The following is a 23,664-nucleotide window of genomic DNA, read 5'->3' as shown; positions in this document are numbered from 1 at the left end:
GATAAGCAAAATTCATTTCTATTTTTATACATAGAATTATGAGTATTATAGACTTTCTTGGTAAATAATTAGAATGTGAAATGTCTACATGATGGAGTCTTTCTCCCACTTGTGCCTCTGTTTCCACAGTTCAACTCTACCAGTCACTTTAGTGTTCTCAGGGAATGGTAAGAAACTGAAATTGGTGTTATATATTTTGCTGCTCTTTTGTGTTTTATGATAAATGTAAAGATTTGGGAATTATTTATAAAAGCTAATTTGAAAGTTTGTGTGGCATTCAAATAAACTACCCTAGTTTATGCACTTTGTTGTATACAACTTATACTTATAAAATTGATTCTATGTTGAATAATTAAGTATTCCTCTTATTTCCTCTTTTTGTCTCCATATACTTCTGTTATGTTAGTTTAATCTTAATTAATACTGTTTACATGAGATAAAGCTATCTGGAATATTTTTCTTGCTTTCAGTCTCACATAAATCCTAATCAGAGGATCAGAGAGTTTTCTGTGAGATTGTATCTCATAGTAACATCAAAAGCTACACCCTTAACATCTCATCAACTGACTGCCCAAAAGTGAGCTGAACAAGGACATTGGGCATGCCCAAAGTGAATGAAGAAAAACTCAGGAAGCTTCAAATAAATATGTAGCTAAGAAAAGTCGGAAGTGTGAGAGGAAGTCTTACCCACGGAAGAGCACATAAATTGGTTGTTCAGTGCCAACGAGTAATATGCAGACAGAACAGGGTATATTTAGGAATATATATGTATACACCTATACTTATATGTACACAATAACAATTATGGAAAAATAAAGTCATGAATTAGAATGAAACTGTGGAGGGGTGGTTATAGGGGAGGCTTTAGAGAAATGTTGTAATTATATTAAATTCTCAATAATAAAATTGAAAAAGAATTACCCCATCTTTAGAGTGAACTATACAATAGAAATTAAACCAGATTTTTCCTTTGCTTAACTTTTGATACGTTCCATTGTTTTCAAGGTAAAATTAAAGTTCATCATTTACACAGTTAAAACTCTTCATAATTTCACTTGTACTCCTATCTCTCTGCATCATTTCTCACCATGTAATTCATTAGAATCAACGGCACTCAAAAATCAAAGTGTATACTTTCGCTTGTGGTTTTTCTTTGTTTCCATGCCTATACTAATGAATACACAATGCTTCAAACTGAATGTTTGCATGCCCTTTTTATTTTTGAGTACTGATTCTTTAAGGCTCAGATTAAGGCATCAACTTCAAAAAATATTCTTTTAACAGTATACAATTTCAACAAGCTAAATTAATCTCTTTGATACCAAACAGATTTTGGATGATCACTCTTGTCACTTTGTTTTAGAATTGTCTGGCTGTGTTAGGCTTATACAATGTAAATTCTTCCAAATGAGAGACTGAGTTTCATTTACTTTATAATTACGGAATATAGGAATATAGCACCCTGACTATGGAAGAGTAAATATTTTATACATAAGACCAGGTGGCAATATCTGTGCCTAGATATAATTTATCAGATTATGAGAAGATCATAGCAATGTATGTTTTCAAATCTGTAAATAGTCTCAAATACAAATGTCACTTATTTTCTATTAGAGAAAATCTTATTACTATGTGACTTAGTTACCGCTGTTTGTTAAGTATGTTATTCATTTTTAGCAATTATAAGCTATCCTAGGATATGTTTTTATAAGTAAGAAAATTATTTTCAATATAATATTCACCAATTATTTGAACTTGTTCGACTTACTTCTGCTTTGAAGCTCAACTGCAAGTTGTCTCTCCAGGTTTTCTCTAATTTCTCTTTCTCTGTAGAGTTCTATTCGAAGTTCCTTCTTTTCTTGCTGAATCTGCTTCTCCTGGATACGAGCATTATCCAAAGCCACTTTCAGTAGACCCTGTCAAAGTACAGAAAATGGCATGCAGTTCATCTTATCTGTTTTAAAATCTCAAATAGGAAATTATTTATGTAGGTGCTAATTTCTTCTATTACATTTATTTTGTTTATAGAAATATTGTTGACCTGAATGTTGGTCAACAGTGTCTCCACAGAGGATAGATTATCAGCAAAAATGAATGGTCCAGGGAATCCAGGGGACAATGCCGGTCCAGGAGCCAACTGGATCTTGTCCAAGGGTGATTTCATCAGTGGAATTTGAGGTGGTACTTCTTCTGTAAGGATAAAATTAATGTCAGATGGTTCACAAACTGGCAATCCAAATATTTCACCAAGTTATTTCTAATAGACATACATAAAGATTTTCTTTTTAAAAACTAATTATGAGTACTCAAATTATGTCATATCCATCAACTAGAGAACCAGATTGCTACCAACAGATGTATAAGTTGGTATCTATTTCTTTCAACACTGTCTAAGAATCTATGTATACATTATCATTATTTTAAAGCCTTCATTGATGTGTAATTTGCAAACAATAAAATTACTATATTTTAAGTATAATTTTAATTTTTAGTAATTTTGTACAATGTTTTAAGCATGACAACAAATCCATTTTAAAATATCTCAAATTTTCCACAATATTCTTCACAAGTATTTGCAGACAGTCTCTATTTGCAATCTGTTCCTTGGTAATGATTGTTCTACTCTGTCATTAAAGATTTCTCTTTTCTTGACATTTCACACAAATAGAATTATACAATATTTAGTATTTTTTCTTAAGGTAATTTTACTTTAGCATCACATTTTTTATATCTATATATGTGTAATGATTTTTCCTTTTTAATACTAGGTAAAATTTTGTTTATGTAAATATATCAACTTTTAAGAAGATATTATCTACTTGCTTGAAATTGGGCATTTTTCAGTGTTAATTCTATTTTTGAATATTATTTCCTGTAAGAAAACTTCAAATCCTATCTATTCTCACTTTTTATTTTTAAAGAATCTTCTTTTACATGTCCTGGACACTTAAATGACATTATCTCTTAGTTTCAGATACTAAGACATCAATAGAATATTAAATAAGGAGTCAGGCCCAGGCGGCGGAGGCACTGGCAGGCAGGCCTAGGCGGCGGAAGCACCGGCGCGCAGGCAGGCCCGGGTGGCAGAGGCACCGGCAGGCAGGCCCAGGTGGCGGAGGCACCGGCAGGCAGGCCTAGGCGGCGGAAGCACCGGTGCACAGACAGTTCCAGGCGGCGGAGGCACCGGCAGGCAGGCCCTGGTGGCGGAGGCACCAGCAGGCACGCCTAGGCAGCGGAAGCACCGGCGCGCAGGCAGGCCCTGGTGGCGGAGGCATCAGCAGGCAGGCCTAGGCGGCAGAAGCACCGGCGCGCAGGCAGGCCCGGGAGGCGGAGGCACCGGCAGGCAGGCCTAGGCGGCGGAAGCACCGGCAGGCAGGCCCGGGCGGCGGAGGCACCAGCACGCAGGCAAGTCCGGGCGGCAGAGGCACCGGCGTGCAGGCAGGCCCGGGCGGCGGAGGCACTGGATGAAGGATAGTGCGGGCAAGAAACAGTGAAGCCTGCACTGAGAGCAGATTGCCCCGCTACAATTAAATCAAACCCAATAGATAGCATCGGTAAGAGGAGATGGGCAGACGCCAAGGCAAGAATTCACCCAACAATCTGAAAAACAACATGAAAACACCAGAACCCAATGATCTTACAACACAAGGACTTGAACACCCTAACACAGGAGAAGAGGAAAAAACTGACTTTTTGAAAGCAATAGAGTCCCTTAAACAACATGTAAAAAACGCCCTCATAGAAATGGATGAGAAGTATAACAAAAAGTTTGAAGAAATGAGTAAATACGTAAATGATACCCTGGGAAGCTAAGAAAATACGATCAAACAGGTAATGGAAACAGTCCAAGAATTGAAAACTGAAATGGAAGCAAGGAAGAAAACACAAACTGAGGACCAGCTGGATATGGCAAATATAGGTCAACGAGCAGAGACTACAGAAACAAGCATAATCAATAGAATACAAGAGATAGAAGAAAGAATCTCAGATTCTGAAGACAACATAGAGAAAATAAACGGACTGATCAAAGAAAACACCAAAACCAACAAATTCTCATCACAAAACATTCAGGAAATATGGGACACAATAAAAAGACCAAACCTAAGAATAATAGGGATAGAAGAAGGAGAAGAGGCACAGCTCAAAGGTCCAGAAAACATTTTTAACAAAATTATGGAAGAAAACTTCCCCAACATAAAGAAAGATATTCCTTTGAATATTCAAGAAGCATACAGAACACCAAACAGACTGGATCAAAAAAAAATGTCCCCTCGCCATATAATAATCAAAACACAAAATATACAGATTAAAGAAAGAATATTAAGAGCTTCAAAGGAAAAAGGCCAAGTAACTTATAAAGGTAAACCGATCAGACTTACACCTGACTTCTCTATGGAAACCATGAAAGCCAGAAGGTCCTGGATAGAGGTACTACAGAAACTAAGAGACCATGGATGCAAACCCAAACTACTATACCCAGCCAAGCTATCGTTCACTATCAATGGAGAAAACAAGACATTCCAGAATAAGAACAAATTTAAACAATACGTTGCCACAAATCCAGCCCTACAGAAAGTAATAGAAGGAAAATCACAACCCAAGGAATCCAACATTGCCAACACTGCCTACAATAACCCAGGCATCTAGCAACCCTTCAACAGCACAACTCAAAGAAGGGAGACACACAAACTCTTCTACCAAAAGCAGTAAGAATAACTGGAGTTAACAACCACTGGTCATTAATATCACTTAATATTAATGGTCTCAATTCACCAATAAAAAGGCACAGGCTAAGAGATTGTATACGAAAACAGGATCCAACAGTCTGCTGTTTGCAAGAAACTCATCTCAACCACAAAGACAGGAATCTACTCAGAGTAAAGGGTTGGGAAAAGGTTTTTCAAGCAAATGGTCCTAAGAAAAAAGCAGGTGTGGCCATACTAATTTCTAACAAAACTGACTTCAAACTAAAATCAATCAGAAGAGATCGACAGAGACACTTTATACTCATAACAGGAACGATTCAGCAGGATGATGTCTCAATCCTGAATATCTATGCCCCTAATATAAAAGCACCCACCTATGTAAAAGAAATATTGCTAAAACTCAAGGCAGACATCAAATCACACACACTAGTAGTAGGAGACTTCAACACACCTCTCTCACCAATGGACAGATCAATCAGACAGAAAACTAATAGAGAATTAAGAGAATTGTTGGAGGTAATGAATCAAATGGACTTAACAGACATCTATAGAACACTCCACCCAAATAGGAAAGAATACACCTTCTTCTCTGCAGCTCATGGAACCTTCTCGAAAATTGACCACATACTTGGAAACAAAGGAAAACTCCACAGATACAAAAAAATATCAGTGTCCACCTGTGTCTTATCAGATCACCAAGGATTAAAGTTAGAAGCCACCAACAAAGCTACCCCCAGAAAGCTGACAAACTCATGGAAACTGAACAGTCAACTACTGAACCACACCTGGGTCAAGGAAGAAATTAAGAAAGAAATTAAAGTCTTCCTTGAAGACAATGAAAACAAAGAGACAACATACTCAAACCTATGGGACACGATGAAAGCAGTGCTAAGAGGAAAGTTCATAGCACTAAGTGCCCACTTAAAGAAAACGGAGAAAGCATATATTGGGGACTTAACAGCACACCTGAAAGCTCTAGAAAAAAAAGAAGCAGAAGCGCCCAGGAGGAGTAGAAGACTGGAAATAATCAAACTGAGGGCAGAAATCAACAAAATAGAAACACAGAAAACAGTCCAAAGAATCAATGAAACAAAAAGTTGGTTCTTGGAGAAAATCAACAAGATTGACAAACCCCTATCCAAACTAATTAAACGACAGAGAGAGAACACGCAAATAAATAAGATCAGAAATGAAAAGGGGGACATAACCACAGACACAGAGGAAATTCAGAGAATCATTAGATCTTACTACAAAAGCCTGTATGCCACAAAACTGGAAAATGGAAAAGAAATGGACACTTTTTTAGATAAGTACCATATACCAAACCTAAACCAAGACCAGGTGAACGATCTAAATAGACCTGTTAGTCGCGAAGAATTAGAAACAGTTATCAAAAATCTCCCTTCCAAAAAAAGCCCAGGGCCAGATGGTTTCAATGCAGATTTCTACCAGAACTTCCAAGAAGAGCTAATACCTATACTTCTTAATGTATTTCACAATATAGAAACAGAAGAGTCATTGCCAAATTCCTTTTATGAAGCTACAGTTACCCTGATACCAAAACCACACAAAGACCCAACCAAGAAAGAGAATTACAGGCCTATCTCACTCATGAACATCGACGCAAAAATTCTCAATAAAATACTGGCAAACCGAATCCAAGAACACATTAGAAAAGTTATCCATTATGATCAAGTAGGCTTCATTCCAGAGATGCAGGGCTGGTTCAACATATGCAAATCTATCAATGTAATCAACCATGTAAATAAACTGAAAGAAAAAAACCATATGATCATTTCATTAGATGCTGAAAAAGCATTCGACAAAATTCAACACTCCTTTATGATAAAGGTCTTGGAGAGATTAGGGATACAAGGGTCATACCTAAATATAATAAAAGCTATATACAGCAAGCCGACAGCTAACATTAAATTAAATGGAGAAAAACTCAGAGCCATCCCACTAAAATCAGGAACACGACAAGGTTGTCCACTCTCTCCATACCTCTTCAATATAGTGCTTGAAGTTCTAGCAATAGCAATAAGACAACATAAGGGGATCAAGGGGATCCATATTGGAAAGGAAGAAGTTAAGCTTTCATTATTTGCAGATGATATGATAGTATACATAAGCGACCCCAAAAACTCTACCAAAGAACTCCTACAGCTGATAAACACCTTTGGTAATGTGGCAGGATACAAAATCAACTCCAAAAAATCAGTTGCCTTCCTATACACTAAGGATAAGGAAGCAGAGAGGGAAATAAGAGAATCATCACCTTTCACGATAGCCACAAATAGCATAAAATACCTTGGGGTAACTCTGACCAAGGAAGTGAAAGATCTATTTGGCAAGAACTTTAAGTCTTTGAAGAAAGAAATTGAAGAGGACACCAGAAAATGGAAGGACCTCCCTTGCTCTTGGATTGGGAGGATCAACATAGTAAAAATGGCAATTCTACCAAAAGCAATCTATAGATTCAACGCAATCCCCATCAAAATCCCATCAAAATTCTTCACAGATCTGGAGAAGACAATAATCAACTTTATATGGAAAAACAAAAAACCCAGGATAGCCAAAACAATCTTATACAATAAAGGATCGTCTGGAGGCATTACCATCCCTGACTTCAAACTCTATTACAGAGCTACAGTACTGAAAACGGCTTGGTACTGGCATAAAAACAGAGAAGTCGACCAATGGAATAGCATAGAAGACCCTGACTTTAGCCCACAAACCTATGAACACCTGATTTTCGATAAAGGAGCTAAAAGTATACAATGGAAAAAAGAGAGCATCTTCAACAAATTGTGCTGGCAAAACTGGAAGTCAATCTGTAGAAGAATGAAAATAGATCCATATCTATCACCATGCACAAAACTCAAGTCCAAATGGATTAAAGACCTCAATATCAGTCCAAACACACTGAACCTGATAGAAGAGAAAGTGGGAAGTACTCTCCAACACATGGGCACAGGAGACCACTTCCTACGTATAACCCCAGCAGCACAAACACTAAGGACATCATTGAATAAATGGGACCTCCTGAGACTGAGAAGCTTCTGTAAAGCAAAGGACACTGTCACTAAGACAGAAAGGCAACCCACTGACTGGGAGAAGATCTTCACCAACCCCGCAACTGACAAAGGTCTGATATCCAAAATATACAAAGAACTCAAGAAATTAGACCGTAAAAGGTTAATCAATCCAATTATAAAATGGGGCACTGAGCTGAACAGAGACTTTTCAACAGAAGAAGTTCAAATGGCCAAAAGACACTTAAGATCGTGCTCAACTTCCTTAGCAATCAGGGAAATGCAAATCAAGACAACATTAAGATACCATCTTACACCGGTCAGAATGGCTAAAATCAAAAACACCAATGATAGCCTCTGCTGGAGAGGTTGTGGAGAAAGGGGCACTCTCATCCATTGCTGGTGGGAATGCAAACTTGTGCAACCACTTTGGAAAGCAGTGTGGCGGTTTCTCAGGAAAGTCGGGTTCAACCTACCTCTCGACCCAGCAATACCACTATTGGGAATATACCCAAGAGATGCCCAAACATACAACAAAAGTATATGCACAACTATGTTCATAGCAGCATTGTTTGTAATAGCCAGAACCTGGAAACAACCTAGATGTCCTTCAATGGAAGAATGGATGAAGAAAGTATGGAATATATACATATTAGAGTACTACTCAGCAGTAAAAAACAATGACTTCTTGAATTTTGCATACAAATGGACGGAAATTGAAAACACTATCCTGAGTGAGGTAAGCCAGACCCAAAAAGAGGAACATGGGATGTACTCACTCATATTTGGTTTCTAGCCATAAATAAAGGACATTGAGACTATAATTTGTGATTCTAGAGAAGCTAAATAAGAAGGTGAACCCAAAGAAAAACATATAAGCATCCCCCTGAATATTAACCTTCATCAGGCGATGAAAGAAGACAGAGACAGAGACCAACATTGGAGCACTGGACTGAAGTCTCACGATCCAAAGGAGGAGCAGAAGGAGAGTGAGCACGAGCAAGGAACTCAGGACTGCGAGGGGTGCACCCACACACTGAGGCAATGGGGATGTTCTATCGGGAACTCACCAAGGCCAGCTGGCCGGGGACTGAAAAAGCATGGGACAAAACCGGTCTCGCTGAACATAACGGACAATGAGGACTACTGAGAACTGAAGAACAATGGCAATGGGTTCTTGATCCTATTGCACATAATGGCTTTGTGGGAGCCCAGGTAGTTTGGATGCTCACCTTAATAGACCTGGATGGAGGTGGGTGGTCCTTGGACCTCCCACAGGGCAGAGAAACCTGCTTGCTCTTTGGGCTGAGGAGGAAGGAAGACTTGATTGGGGGAGGGGGAGGGAATGGGAGGTTGTGGCGGGGAAGAGGCAGAAATCTTTAATAATTAAATAAATTAATAAAAAAATGTGAGAGAAAAAAAAGAATATTAAATAAGGTATTTCAGAATTGTTTAAGACAGATATCTAGCAATAACAGGATATTTTTTTCCATGAGAGCCTAACAATTTGGCTATCAATATTAATTATGGTTAACAATTTCTTATATGACTTGCATGAACTATGTAGTGGTTTCTTCTATATTTGGGAATGGCAACTTTTTTATTTCAAGTAAATGTTCCTAGGGATATAATCTTGGGATTCAACAAAACTCAGTTACTAGTATTTTGGCATTAAAGTTTAGAAGAAGAATCATAAGAGTTCGGTTAATCTATGCATTCAGATTTCTGTATTTCAGTAATGAAATAAAGAAACTTTGTAAAATATGAATATCTTTGATTGTAAAAAAGTCTGCTAGTAAATATATTTGAAATAGATTCACTAAACAATAAAACAAACTAGTTATGAATTGAATTTATACCTAACCAGTTTCATACGGCATAGAAATAGTTGCACTATAAAAACAGTCTATCTTGGGGGCTGGAGAGAAGGCTCAAAGGTTAAGAGCATTGCCTGCTCTTCCAAAGGTCCTGAGTTCAATTCCCAGCAACCACATGGTGGCTCACAACCATCTGTAATGGGGTCTGGTGCCCTCTTCTGGCCTGCACCCATACACACAGACAGAATGTTGTACACATAATAAATAAATAAATAAATATTTTTAAAAGTCTATCTTTCGATCTGTTTCCTGTAGATACTAACTTATCATAAAGATTTCACTTTTGAATTGGTAGTATATTTGTGTATATGCATATAGTCTCTCTGTGTGTCTGCCTGTCTGTCTGTCTGTCTCTCTCTCTCTCAATCTCTCTCTCTCTCTCTCTCTCTCTCTCTCTCTCTCTCTGTGTGTGTGTGTGTGTGAAGCTTGAATTCCATTGATTTGTGAGTCATCCTGTTTTGTTGTGGAATTACTTGTGTGGGAAGAATTTTGCATATAATGCTAGGAATCTTCATCAGAGTCTACTTAACAGGGACAGCATTATCTCTTAACAAATGTTCTTAAGTCACCTTTATGTTTGCTCATTCTCTAAGACCAATAAGGTTTACAATGTTAAGTGATGATATTAAATAATAAAGTTTTCTATATTCAATATGTGGTTGTTATCTTCGCTAATCAAGCTTCTCTGTCAGTTTTTGAAGAGTGACCCTCTGTCCTACCATCAGCCTAGGTTGTTTAGGGATCTTTAAGAGACTTACTCAGCCAACAACTCCACCATGCAACTTGGCCAACCATGGGAAGTCTTGCCTGGCTGTAAAATACTGCCAGTTAAGACTCCATATCCTCCATTTCGAAGCATCATTACTCTAGGGTCACCCTAATAGATTCCAGGAAATTTCCACTTCATGGTGTTTCTACACTGTCCCCAATTCCACCTGTCTTTCCTTGCACTCTCTCTGTCTATCTCTCCCCACCACACCTGATACCTCCCATCCTATCCCCATCTACCCCCAGTCCACCTGAAAAATCTCCATAGGTCGAGCAGGTGCCTGCATGAAGCCTTCAGCCCTATGTTCTAGTCTCTTTGGCACGGGAAGGTACTTTGCAGGATACAGAAGGAGAATCTTGGATACTAGCCCAGCCACAAATTATCGATCTACAATCTGTCTTGCCTACAGGATGAGCTGGGGCAATGGCAGTGCAGAATGTATGGAAGTTAAACCATTTTTTGCTTTAATTAGAGGCTCATTGCATGAGAGGGAATCCATGCCTTATGCTGCCTGGATTGTTAAGAACTGGAGATTGCATAGACCATAGACTTGGGGTACAACCAAACAGAACTGGCAAATAAATAAATAAATAAATAAATAATACATTAAAAGTCAATAATTCCCAATGATATCCTGCTATACTCATAGATCTGTAGATCTGTGCATTTTCCAGTTGTCATCAGAGAGGCTTTATTCAGCAGCAGAAGGGATCAGGTGCAGAGACAAACAGGCAGACATTATGGAGGGAGAGAGAGAGCGAGAGCGAGAGCGAGAGCGAGAGCGAGAGCGAGAGAGAGAGAGAGAGAGAGAGAGAAAGAGAGAGAGAGAGAGAGAATCTTATGGGTACCTTCTGTTGGAGCTCAAGAAACCTCACAGAAGGGGAGACCAGATTGTAGGAGTCAAAGGTGATGGAGGACACTAGGAGACCATAATCCACAAAATCACTAAGCAGGGCTCACATAGGCTCACAGAGTTTGAAGAGGCAAGCACAGGTGTGCATAGGTCTTCAACAGGTCCTCTGGATATATGTTATGACAGTTAGCTTTGTGTTTTGTGGAACTCATAAGAATGGAAGCAGGTGTGTCTAACTCCTTTGTCTGTTCTTCAGACTCTCCTGTCTGGTTACCTTGTCCAGTCTTGGTGTGAGGGATTTTGCTTTGTTTTATTATATTTTCTTTTATGGTATTTAGTTGTCTCTTAGAGTCCTACTCTTTTCTCAAACGAACTGGAAGTTAAGTAGATCTGGGGAGAGGGGAGATGGGGAGGAGCTGGGAAGAATAGGCAGGGGAAACTGTGGTTGGGATGTATCGTATGAGAAAATAATCTATTAAAAAATCGACAACTAGATATGTTAAAAGTTACAAAAATGTTTCTCAAAATAAAGTAATGAAAGAATAACATTAATAAATTATACAGTTTTCACTTACTTGAATTCTAATATAATATCAAAGGTTTTGATAAAATCCAAAGTATCCTATTAATATTTTTACCAGAAGTTATAACACTTATCTTCCCAGAGAGTGTTATTTTTTTAAAAAAATACTTTAAAAGGATCATTTTAATTATAGTTACTTGATGCATGTTTTCTACAGTACCTTTTGGTTGTATTTCCATATGAATCATTAAAATTTCTGGGAGGTGGTAGCATATGCCTTTCATCCCAGCAGTTTGGAGTCAGAGGCAAGCAGATCTCTGTGAGGCTATTTTGGTCTACAAAGTGAGTTTCAGGCCAGCCAGAACTGTTACACAGAGAAATCCTCGCTCTCTCTCAAAAAAATAAATAAGTAAATAAAAACAAAGAAATAAATGGATAAAATTAACCGTAATGTCTTTGTAGATTTTTAAGACAGGGCTTGCCTATGTAGTTCCAGAGGTTCTCCAGAGTCCCATCTTCCTGATTAAGATTCATGAGTCCTGAAGAGCTGTGACTGCAGGCATACACTACCAAGTCCAAATAATCTAAACATCACATTGAATCTCAATCCCTCCCTCCTCTCTCTCTGTATTACTTTTCTCCTTTTCTCTCTTCTACCCCCTTCTTGTCTCCCGAATCCTTTGATGGTAGTTATGGAACTTGTAAACAATTATTCTTATTCAGGCAGTGGTGAGCAAATTATTATGAATTATGTAATCTCCACTCACAAACATGTTACATTTGAAATAATTTCTGACAAAAATAAAATGCCTAAATCTTAAAACTCATCTCAGCAAGCATCATTAATGCATTTAAATAAACTGCAAAACTAGGTAAGAAATGTTCTTCATTTGTCTGTTTATCCATATATTTGTCTTCTTCACATGGGTACAGGAAGTGAGTGAAAGGAAGACTTCATAAATTTTCTCAATATGTACAATAACTAGAGAATTTCTACATCTCTACATTGAAGATTATAAATCAAAGTCAAATTTATATACACCAGTTATTCTTTAAGAAGCAACTGCTGCACCCAGAGCTGATTCAGAGACAATATAATATTTCCTGAATAAATATTTTGTTAGTGACAGAGTTTACAATTAATGGATTTCTTGTCATACATCACTCAATGCAAACTGATAACTTCAGTAGTGAGAATCTGAGAGGCATTCTTTTTGAAAAGGAAAGCTATATATTCAACATGCATAAAACAAAATCATAAATATGTTAAAAACTCACTAGACATCTTCTATTTGAAGATGAAAGAAATACCATTAAATTGGCTGAAAGGAAAATTGCTATTGATTATGAAGACAGGTTGCATGGTCTATAGTTTGTAATGTTACTGTGCAGTAGATTGAAGTTTCAAAATAGTATTACTCTTCTTTAAAGATATAGACACAGCTGAATTAGGTTCTGCTTGCTGCAGTGAAGATCAAATGCAAAAAGAATCATATTTCATCAGACCTAGTCAACTCCAGGAAAATAAATAGAAATATAAGAGGTATGCAGGCAATGATTCATTTTGATAATCTGGCCCAAGAGAGACACATAGAGACAGCACACAGATCTAAGCTTCTACCAAAAGCCAAATAGGACACAGAGGGTGGGAACTGGGTTGACAGTGTAGCAGAGGTCACATCGATTTTCAGCAGCAGTTTCTCCACAGATGAGATAACCCTGGACTCTATTTGGACCATTGTTCATATCCTACCTGTCCCACAAGCAATAAATTTTCTGGTCCAAGAAAAAGGGCAGTAAAGAAGAAGGATTCTACTTATGACTTCTTATGATTAAGTTTCTGGGCTAACCAAACATGCTTTTCAGATCAAGGTTACATTGCATGTTAAGGTCTGTAATAGCCCAAATCTAGTAGAAGTATATTATGTTTTAGTGTACATGAGTGGAAACTGTCAAACTATTCTTTAGGATTTTTTCCCTGACTTCAATCGTGTGCTATGAAAAATGACTAAGAGACGCATTGGAAGTTGATTTCAGTCATGCAATAGGCCTTGATATCTGAATGTCATCTATTTTTCTCTGTCTGAATAAATACACTGCTGTGTAGAAATGTACTAGATAAGCTTGTGTCAACCTAATTGACAATGAAATTAAAAACAGATAAGTGCTACAAACATAGATTGGAACTTAAGATCATCTCTCTGTAAGTCCTAGAAGGGGTTTTGTCGAATATTTTCATTTAAAAAGATTGCAGGCAAAATGTTTAGATTAAAAAAAAAAACTTCATCATCGCTTATAAAAAGTGGTATAAACTGAAAGTTTAAAGACAGAACAACAGCTTCTACCCAAGGACGTGGGCAAACTTACCATTTATTGAAGCAAAGTGGGGGCAGCTTTTATTGAGCCTGTTTGTTGAACCTGCAATACTTTATAATAGCACTTTGGAATCAACTTAGAGAACAAGCTGTTTATTTTATTTTTTTTCTTTCGAGCCAAGAAGAATAGAAGTAAAAGTTGAAAAGAAAGTTATGTATAGAATTAAAAGGATATATATGGCAAATGGTCCTAATAGAAATGTCCCTTTGAAATTTAAGTCAAGGCTGCTACAGCTGTTTTATATGACTGCTATGTTTATTCTCTGAATTTCATGGACTTAAGTGTTTCCTCTGGAAATTGACAATTGTGACACAGGAAAAAAAACTGAACACAGCAGACTCACTGAACACTAGAAAAATGCAGGCACCAATAAATGCAGTTTTATTCTTTAACAAATAAATTATACTCTATTATTTGATTTGAGAGCTTTTCCCTAAATACAGCTGGCCCATGGGACTCTCTTTTTTGATATCATTAGTGGTACAATCAGCACAAACAAGACACCTGTTTCCCTTTTCCAAACTGAAGAACAATAACAGCAGCAAAATGCTGAACTGCTTTGTAATGATGTGACCTTCATGAACATAAAGAAGCATTCATAGTCTCAGCTAAACAATAACTTCAAGTGCTGCCATTATGTAATGTGAAAAAGAAAAAAAATGATCTACATATTGTTACATTTATTTAGGTACAGTAAATAAAATGTTACAGAGAAATGGAAACAGAAATCCAGAAACAAAGGAAGGAAGGGCCAACAATCTGTGCAACAGAGATGTAACAAAATACAAACTAAGTATAATCACTGTATGGTTTGGATCCTTAGTTTAGAAAATTGGCTTTCCAAACAAAGAATTATAATTAAATCCTTTTGCAAATAAAGCATCTTGTCAAGAACAGATACTATGCCTAATAAAGGTCTTGAAAAAAAATTATATTTAGTCCTTGTCATTAAGAAGCTAACATATATTTTGGAACAAATAGAAACTATGTTACAGAATGAACAACTGAGCAGGAACAGTGCAGGATACATTATTAACTGCCAATAGGAATGTTTAAAAAAAGAGATCAGTAGCATTGAACAAATAAGAGAAACGCCTATGTTTATTCTAATTGAAAAATGTTCACACTGTCTCTCCTCAGAATTATATTCTACTGGAGATTAGGTGTGTGAAAAAAATTCCTGATGCATTTTGGTAAAACACTGGACTAAAGGATGGAAATGAATTTCCTTAACATAAGGGCTGTGAGATGCACTGCAAGGTTTCTTTTGAAATAAGATTTTCAGATAACAAATTTTAATGTGGATATGTCCAAAAATGTTCCATGAAACCTTTTACTAAAACTATGATTAGTCTTTTATGAATTCCTTCTTCACTTATTAAATGGTTTTAAACAGAACCATTCAGAGTCTTTAAAATAATAATAATTATTCTAATTTAATTGTTTCAATTGCAATTGCAAAAACATTAAAATTTCAAATTGTACTCTATGGATATGTACAGTAACTATGTGTTAGTTAATTTTTTAAAATGTAGTACTAAATATTAACATATATTGCATGTTGATATAGGAAAGAGAGTACATACTGAAGAGGCAAAGACTGGGGGAAAATACTCCAGTATTGAAAACTGTATGGCTTGAACCTTGCCTGTATCATTTGAAAGATTCTGGGAAACTTATGTGTATGCCCCTGTTTCCTCAAAGGTAATGTTAGGTAAATAGTGCAGACTGCCTATTATAATTGTTCTATGGGTAAATGAAGTTATGCTTGTAAAGTTTTTGGCCAATGCTAGATTCTACGTAAATAAAATCTGAATGCTTTTAAAAATAGATGATAGAACGATTGAATATTTCCAAAAGTGTTACAGGAGACGATAATAATGTATTTGATCACCTACAGATTCACAATTTCTCACATAGCCTGTCTAGAAATAAATTTTCTAGACTGTAATTATGTGAGATTGGCTTTGCTTCATCTTCTTTCATGAAAGGTTGAGGGTACATAGTTGAGTTGTTCTGATCCAGGGCCATTTTACATCTTAGATGACATTTGGCAACAAGTGTGTAGACACATTTACTTGGAGACAAGGGATTCAACATTAAGGAGATTGCTACTGTCATCTAGTGGTAGAGACCAAGAATACTGCAAAATGACCCATAAAGCACTGTGGATCACCCTTTTCCCTCTTCACACACACTATCACAAACATGGTGTTACAAACAGGGTGGGGGAGTTGAATAGAACTCAAAGTGATAAAGAGGCTGTAATGGAATCCATTTCTTTACATGAAAATCAAAAAATAATAAATAAGAATAACAACACCAACCATCAATACTGTTTGAGAATATGTTCTAGATTTATACAGGGAAAACTCAATGAATGGGAATTAACTCCATCTTCTTTTCTTTCTCAAATATATACTAGCATTTAATAAGCTTAATAGAAAAAATTTCAAATTGATGACTTAACACTAACAAAGTCCTTTACAAAGTATGTTAACCTTTATTCTTTGATCAACATCAATTCAAAATATACTCTATCCACTGTCCATTTAATATACTTCTCTTCCTGTACAGTTTGTTGTCACTTACTATACAATAAAATTCATCTCACCAAAATAATCTCTATGAGATCAGACCTATTGCCAGTTTACTGCCAATGTTATTATTATTACTGTTATTATATTTTGATGACCATTGCCTCCCTTAGTTTGTAGATTAAAAACTATGCTGTATCCTTACAGTGACTAACTATGTTGAATGGTTATCTTAAAGCCATCGACAGTTCAAGTCCACTTTAAAAGACAAGTTTGTACAAGAATATATAATTTTATAAATGTTATGCAGGTATGCGGTAAGAGGAAGGAAGAATGGATGGACATGGAATAATTCTGGTCTAGCCTCATCTTTTTCAAAAAAAAACAATTATTTTATAACTAAAGTGATAATTGGAGTTTTGAAAAAAGCTTTCAAGGGTATCAGAATGTTTAGCATAAAGTTATTGAACTTGTGCTACATATTGCACTCTTTGAACAACAACCAAACAGAAAAAGAAGTAAAACATGTTTTTCTGACCCACAAATGTATTTTCTCATTGTCTCTTATATTATCTAGTATATTTCATAAACAAAAAACCTGACTAACTTCTTTTCAAATAGGTAATTTACAAAATGTAAAGTAGTCTCAAATAAAGACTACTATTTGGTCTGCAGTTTCAGAAAAGGCACACATTTTTTATATAACCAAATAAACAGAATGTTAAACATACATAAGGTCCTTTTCCAGAAAAAAAAAACAGACTATCATGTGTAAAAGATTGCAAATAGGAGACTATTTCATAAGCAAGGAAAAATAATACAAGCACCTACATCATAAACTGGAAAACTTGAAGAAGAATTAGAGTAAAGGTAAGATGTAAAAAGTCATTTTAAGAAATATATTTAGCCTAGGTGATGTGGATGATAAGTATTTTTATTATATATTATATACTATAGGTATATTATATTGTATTAGAATATTATTTTGTCATTTTGGCATATCTATAAAATGAACTGAGGGCTGCAATATAGACTTGCTTTTAGCTTTACTGAGGGTTCAATAATCTGTCTGCCTATAGAGGATGTAAAGCAGGTTTCCAATACTGCATCTCTACCAGGAGCTGTTTAGTCATTTCTTTAACTAGGGAAAATTTCCATTTTAATCTGTCACAAATTAAGAGGACCTTGTTTCCCCAACTCAGCATACAGATGTTGAGTTAAAAATCTTTGGGTTTTGTCATTTCAGTGACTGTATGTGTAGAGTGGCTCAGTGGAAGACACAAAAAAGTAGTAAGTTATATCAAACATCTTACAGTAGTGGTTCTCGATCTTTACAATGCATAAAAATACCATTGAGGTTTTTCAAAAGTTTATTCTTTAGTCTATGTGTATCTGATTTAATAAGTCTGGGGTTATTCCTGGAAAGATACATTTCTTATAAACATCAACTTGATATTAAAGTGGCTGGTATGAAAATCACAGTTTTACAAAATACTGAGCTGTAAAATGGACATATATTTTCCTGAATATAACTCTACTACAGAGCTACAGTACTGAAAACAGCCTGGTATATGCATAAAAAACAGACAGGAGGATCAATGAAACCTAATCGAAGACACAAATATCAATACACACACCTACAAACACCTGATTTTTGACAAAGAAGCAAAAAAAATACAAAGTGGAAAATAGAAAGCATACTCAACAAATGGTGCTGGCATACCTGGATATCAATATATAGACTGAAAATAGCTTCATATCTATCGCCATGCACAAAACTCAAGTCCAAATGAATCAAACACCTCAATATAAAGCCAATCACACTGAACCTCATAGAACAGAAAGTGGGAAGTTCACTTGAATGCATTAGCACAGGAGACCACTTCCTAAATCTAACCTCAGTAGCACAGACACTGAGAAAAAAAATAACAAATGGGACTTCCTGAAAGTGAAAAACTTCTGTAAAGCAAAGGACATGGTAAACAAGACAAAACGACAGTCTATAGAATGGGAAAAGATCTTCACCAACCCCACATTAGACAGAGGGCTGATCTCCAGAATATACAAAGAACTCAAGAAAACGGCCATCAAGGGAACAAATCATCCAATTAAAAAATGGGGTGCAGAGAAAATGGAAGGATCTCCCATGCTCTTGGATTGGGAGGATCAACATAGTAAAAATGGCAATTCTACCAAAAGCAATCTATAGATTCAATGCAATCACCATCAAAATTCCAACAAAATTCTTCACAGACCTTGAGAGAACAATAATCAACTTTAAATGGAAAAACAAAAAACCCAGGATGGCCAAAACAATCCTATACAATAAAAGTACTTACGGAGGCATTACCACCCTGTCTTCAATCTCTATTATAGAGCTACAGTAATGAAAACAGCTTGGTATTGGCACAAAAACAGAGATGTTGACCAATGGAATCTAATCGAAGACTCGGATATTAATCCAGAAACCTATGAACACCTGATTTTCGATAAAGGAGCCAAAATTATACAATGGAAGAAAGAAAGCATCTTTAACAAATGGTGCTGGCATCACTGGATGTCAAACCTGTAGAAGACTGAAAATAGATCCATATCTATCACCGTGCACAAAACTCAAGTCCAAATGGATTAAAGACTTCAATATAAATCTGACCACACTGAACCTGACAGAAGAGAAAGTGGGAAGTAGTCTGCAACACATGGGCACAGGAGACCACTTCCTATGTAGAACCCCAATAGCACAGACAATAAGAGCAACAATGAATAAATGGGACCTCCTGAGACTGAGAAGCTTCTGTAATGCAAAGGACGCTGTCATTAAGATAAAAAGGCAACCTAGTGAATGGGAGAAGATCTTCACCAACCCCGCATCAGACAAAGGTCTGATCTCCAAAATATATAAAGAACTCAAGAAACTAGACATTAAAACTCTAATCAACCCTACTAAAAATGGGGTAGTGAACTGAACAGAGAATTCTCAACAGAAGTTCAAATGGCCAAAAGACACTTAAGGTCATGCTCAACCTCCTTAGCCATCAAGGAAATGCAAATCAAAACAACTTTGAGATACCATCTTACACCTGTCAGAATAGCTAAAATCAAAAACACCATTGATAGCCTATGCTGGAGAGGATGTGGAGTAAGGGGAATGAATACTCATCGATTGCTGGCAGGAATGCAAACTTGTGCAACCACTTTGGAAATCAGTGTGGCGGTTTCACAGGTTTAAGAAGAATTTAGAAACAACTCATATTGTAAAACATTACTTATTATTGTTTTTGTGACAGCATGTTTTAAGACAAACTGTTGGCAAATCGAAGGCCGCACAAGATGCTATTTTTGTCTGGATACTGATATTTGCTGTTCTACAGAATTAGTTCCAAATTCTGAGGAAGATACCTCCTTATCGAAACACATGCATGTTTATAACCTTGTTCCATTTTCCTAGAAGTTATAGCCAATGAAAAAAATTTATTATTGCCATTTTACAGCTGCTGAAAACCTTCCAAAATTTGGAATATATACAGACCATGAGTTTGGAACACAGTAGATTATTTAGTTTTTTTTTTTCGCTTTTCATAAAAAATATGACATAAAGAAAAATATTAATGTTATTTCTTCCCACACTTTGATGGGTAGTTCTTTTTTTGAGGAATAAAATTTATTTATTTCAAGTGGCAGGTAAACTAATTATAAATACTAAAGATATGTGAAATAGTTCCTAGTTGATTCACTTAATTATAAAATTAACCAAAAGAATAAATTTTATATAAAAAAGTGAAACTGAGTATAATCAAACTCTCTACAGAAATATATTTCATTTCCTGAACTAGTTTATAGTCATTTAGAAAATCAGCTAATTGCATTATGTTTAAAGATATGTCATTTTGAGGATCATACTATACCTACATTTTATGTCAACTGTTAATGGTGATGTAAGTGAATCATTCTATGTTATTAATATTATTTTAAAGACTATCATAATTTCCATTAAAGACACACAATTTATTTTGATATCCTCTGGATGAAAATGCCCATTATAAATAAGAGATATAAAATAGGAATAATTCTTTGTATCTATTCTAATAAAAAAGTGGTATTTAGACTCAATTACATTTATAGTAATGACATCCTTTTGCTGGTTTGTGCATATGCATTGAAAATTGTATACCCTGTTCAGATGAGTAGTATCTTTTGTCAATATTGTTTGTATCCAAGTCTCTCCAAGGTGCATCTAAGGAGCCATAAAACTGGTAGAAAACATATTTCCTTATAGTAGTTTAGTACTCTAGGACATTCAGCTGCAGAACAAAATGTTTCACCATAAACACCTTAAAATCTTTCTAAAAGCAATAACTTTCCACAGTAGCAGTTTAAGCAATTTTTAGAATGAGAACAGTTTTTATATACCATTACTCATTTAAAAAAAATCTTGAACTTTTGCAGGCTCTTAAAATTTTCTGTAAAGATTTAAGTACAATACAATCTATGTGCAATGACTATAATAATAAAAATTGTGAGGCAGGGTTTCATGTAGCCCAGGCTGGCCACAAATTCACTGTGAAGTACACAATCACCTTGAACCTGTTCTTCCTTCTTCCACCTCCTAAAAACTGGAATAACAAGGGATGTATCACAATGTTCAGTTTAGACAGTGATAAAGATAGAACTCAGAGCACCTTGTATGCTAGGCAAGATCTCTTCCAATTATGTTATGGCCTTAGGCCTGAACAACAAATAATCTTGCTACTACTGAATCATAAATATATGTACAAGAGGTATTGTGATGGTGTCTTGTATAAATTATAAGTATTTGTGTTCACTCCTTTACCATTTAAGGTAGTATAAAATGGTCATTTGTATATATTTCCTTATTCTAAAAAGTCATTTTATATTTATATTACCAAACAATTTTACTCAGTAGACAGTGTCCAAAAACTTAATAATATTTTCCAATTACTGTTTAAAATAACAGTTACAACAATTAAGTAAAACTTCTAGCAGCTGCTTATGAAAAGACTTAAAAATTAGGTTACAAGTCTCTCAAAATATTTAAGTCTCTTTACCATCTGATAAACAGTAATTCTTAAATATATCTCTACTTAAGAAGGAATCCAAGGTATAGCACATTCTTTTCATTTGGATATGTAAGACACATTACTTTGTAAAGTATAACTACACCACATTGTTATTTTGAGCACTGGCATTAAACAAAGTACCTGATCTCAATGTCATCACATTTAAACAAATCAATAAATTCCAAAGAGCCTCTAATTTTACCCATTTGAGAACTTTACCTACTACAAAATTTTCAACTATTAAGTTTGACTCTCTCTCACAAAACTTCTTCATTTCTGCAATCTTTGAAACAAATGTCTAAAACATAACTCAATTGTTTTGAAGATCTTAAATTAATGCTTCAGAGTTTTAAACTAATTCTTAATCCTTCTATATCAAATTATGTTCTAGATTAAACATTTTCACTACTTCTACACACAGGAACATACCATTCCCCCCTAAAATCCTGTACAGAATACAATATATACAGCATTTTGTATTATCTACTAACATATGTTTTATACATTATTACTTACCTCTTTTGTCAATAATTTTTTTCAAATGTTAATTACATGTCTCTCTAGACATTACACTGTATGAAGATAGAGACCATAATTTTTGCTTTTTTTATGAACTACTATTCTGCCCTCCACAGAAGATATTAAACAAATATTTGTAGTTTGCTTTCTAGATTACATAGAGTGGGAAGCCATACTAACATTTTAAAAGGCTACATCTGCCTACATATCATATATAAAGGTTTAGAATGCAAAACAATGGTAAGTAGGTCTTAGACTTCAAAATCTCCAAATGAGGCTATGACCAAATCCATGGCCAATGACCTTGCAGCTGGCACTATTTACCAAGTCATGTGTACCTAATCTCTCCTTGAGAAAAGTGTGTGTGTGTGTGTGACTCACTTGAAAACATGTTCTTAAACAACCCTTTACTTTGGAGTGAGCTAAAATATTATTCTTTAAGAGTCCATTTTCTGATGCAAGGGAAACTCCCACAAATCTACAAGGGTGACTCCAGCTAAGACTCCAAGGAATAGTGAATACATAGCCTCAACTGGCTATCCTCAGTGATCACATTGGTGAATAACCCAATTGTCATCAGAGAGCCTTCATCCAGTAACTGATAAAAACAGATGCAAAGACCCACAGTCAAACATTAGGCTGAGCTCAGGCAATCCTGCTGAAGAGAGGAAGAATCGTAGAAGCCAAAGGAGTCAAGGATATCACAAGAAAAACCATAAAATAATTAACCTGGTATTGTAGGTCTTTTGTTTGTTACTACAAATTGGCACTTCCACATGTGCTAGCTAAATCCACATGAAACCTGAGAAGGCTTGGAAAGGCATATTAGGCACTGAAAAACAAAGTTTAGATGGATTGTTTTTTTTGGGGAGGGGGGAGGTGGGCTCTGTTTACTGGTGGCATGCTGCAGATCCTTTAAGAAAGGTCTTCCTGATTCAGCGGTAGCAGAAAAAAAACATGTGGTTTTAAAATGGCTTTCTGGGCACTGCTGCCAGCATGAACTCTGATTTTCTTTTGGGAAATCTGGGTATGGAGCATTTAAATGGGTTCTGTGAGCAGTGGTACAACTTGCTTAATGGCAACATAGACCTATTTTGTGCATAAAATTGAGGCAATGTACATGGCTCTCAGAGGCAGTGAACATACCCTACCATTCTGGACTTGGCATAGCAAGCATGCAGGGCCCTATTGGCCCTAGTCACAGCCACTCAGATAAAAAAAAAGGCACTTCTGGTCAGAAAATAATTACAGATACACAATAAAGACAGATTCAGACAAAAAAAAGACCTTTAAATGGCTCACAGTGTTGTATAAATGTATGTAGGCTTGGGAGAGAAGAAAAAAAGTATAGAGAGTAATAAAAAGAAATAATGTATTTTTAAAAAAAATTT

The 23,664-nt window shown here is 35.8% G+C and overlaps 1 protein-coding gene across 1 annotated transcript in view; it reads right to left on the bottom strand.

Moving 5' to 3' along the window:
- Dach2 (dachshund family transcription factor 2) overlaps positions 1 to 23,664 on the bottom strand; it is a 525,789-nt gene that overhangs the window by 5,733 nt on the left and 496,392 nt on the right. The window contains exons 9-10 of the mRNA XM_057760701.1: positions 2,042 to 2,190; positions 1,769 to 1,916 (exon numbers count right to left, since the gene is read on the bottom strand). Coding sequence (XP_057616684.1) covers positions 1,769 to 1,916; positions 2,042 to 2,190 — 297 coding nt within the window. The remainder of the gene's footprint in view (positions 1 to 1,768; positions 1,917 to 2,041; positions 2,191 to 23,664) is intronic.

This window comes from Chionomys nivalis, chromosome X (genome assembly GCF_950005125.1).
Source record: "Chionomys nivalis chromosome X, mChiNiv1.1, whole genome shotgun sequence".
Classification (NCBI taxonomy): Eukaryota; Metazoa; Chordata; class Mammalia; order Rodentia; family Cricetidae; genus Chionomys; species Chionomys nivalis.
This window is presented reverse-complemented; position numbering and strand designations above follow the sequence as displayed.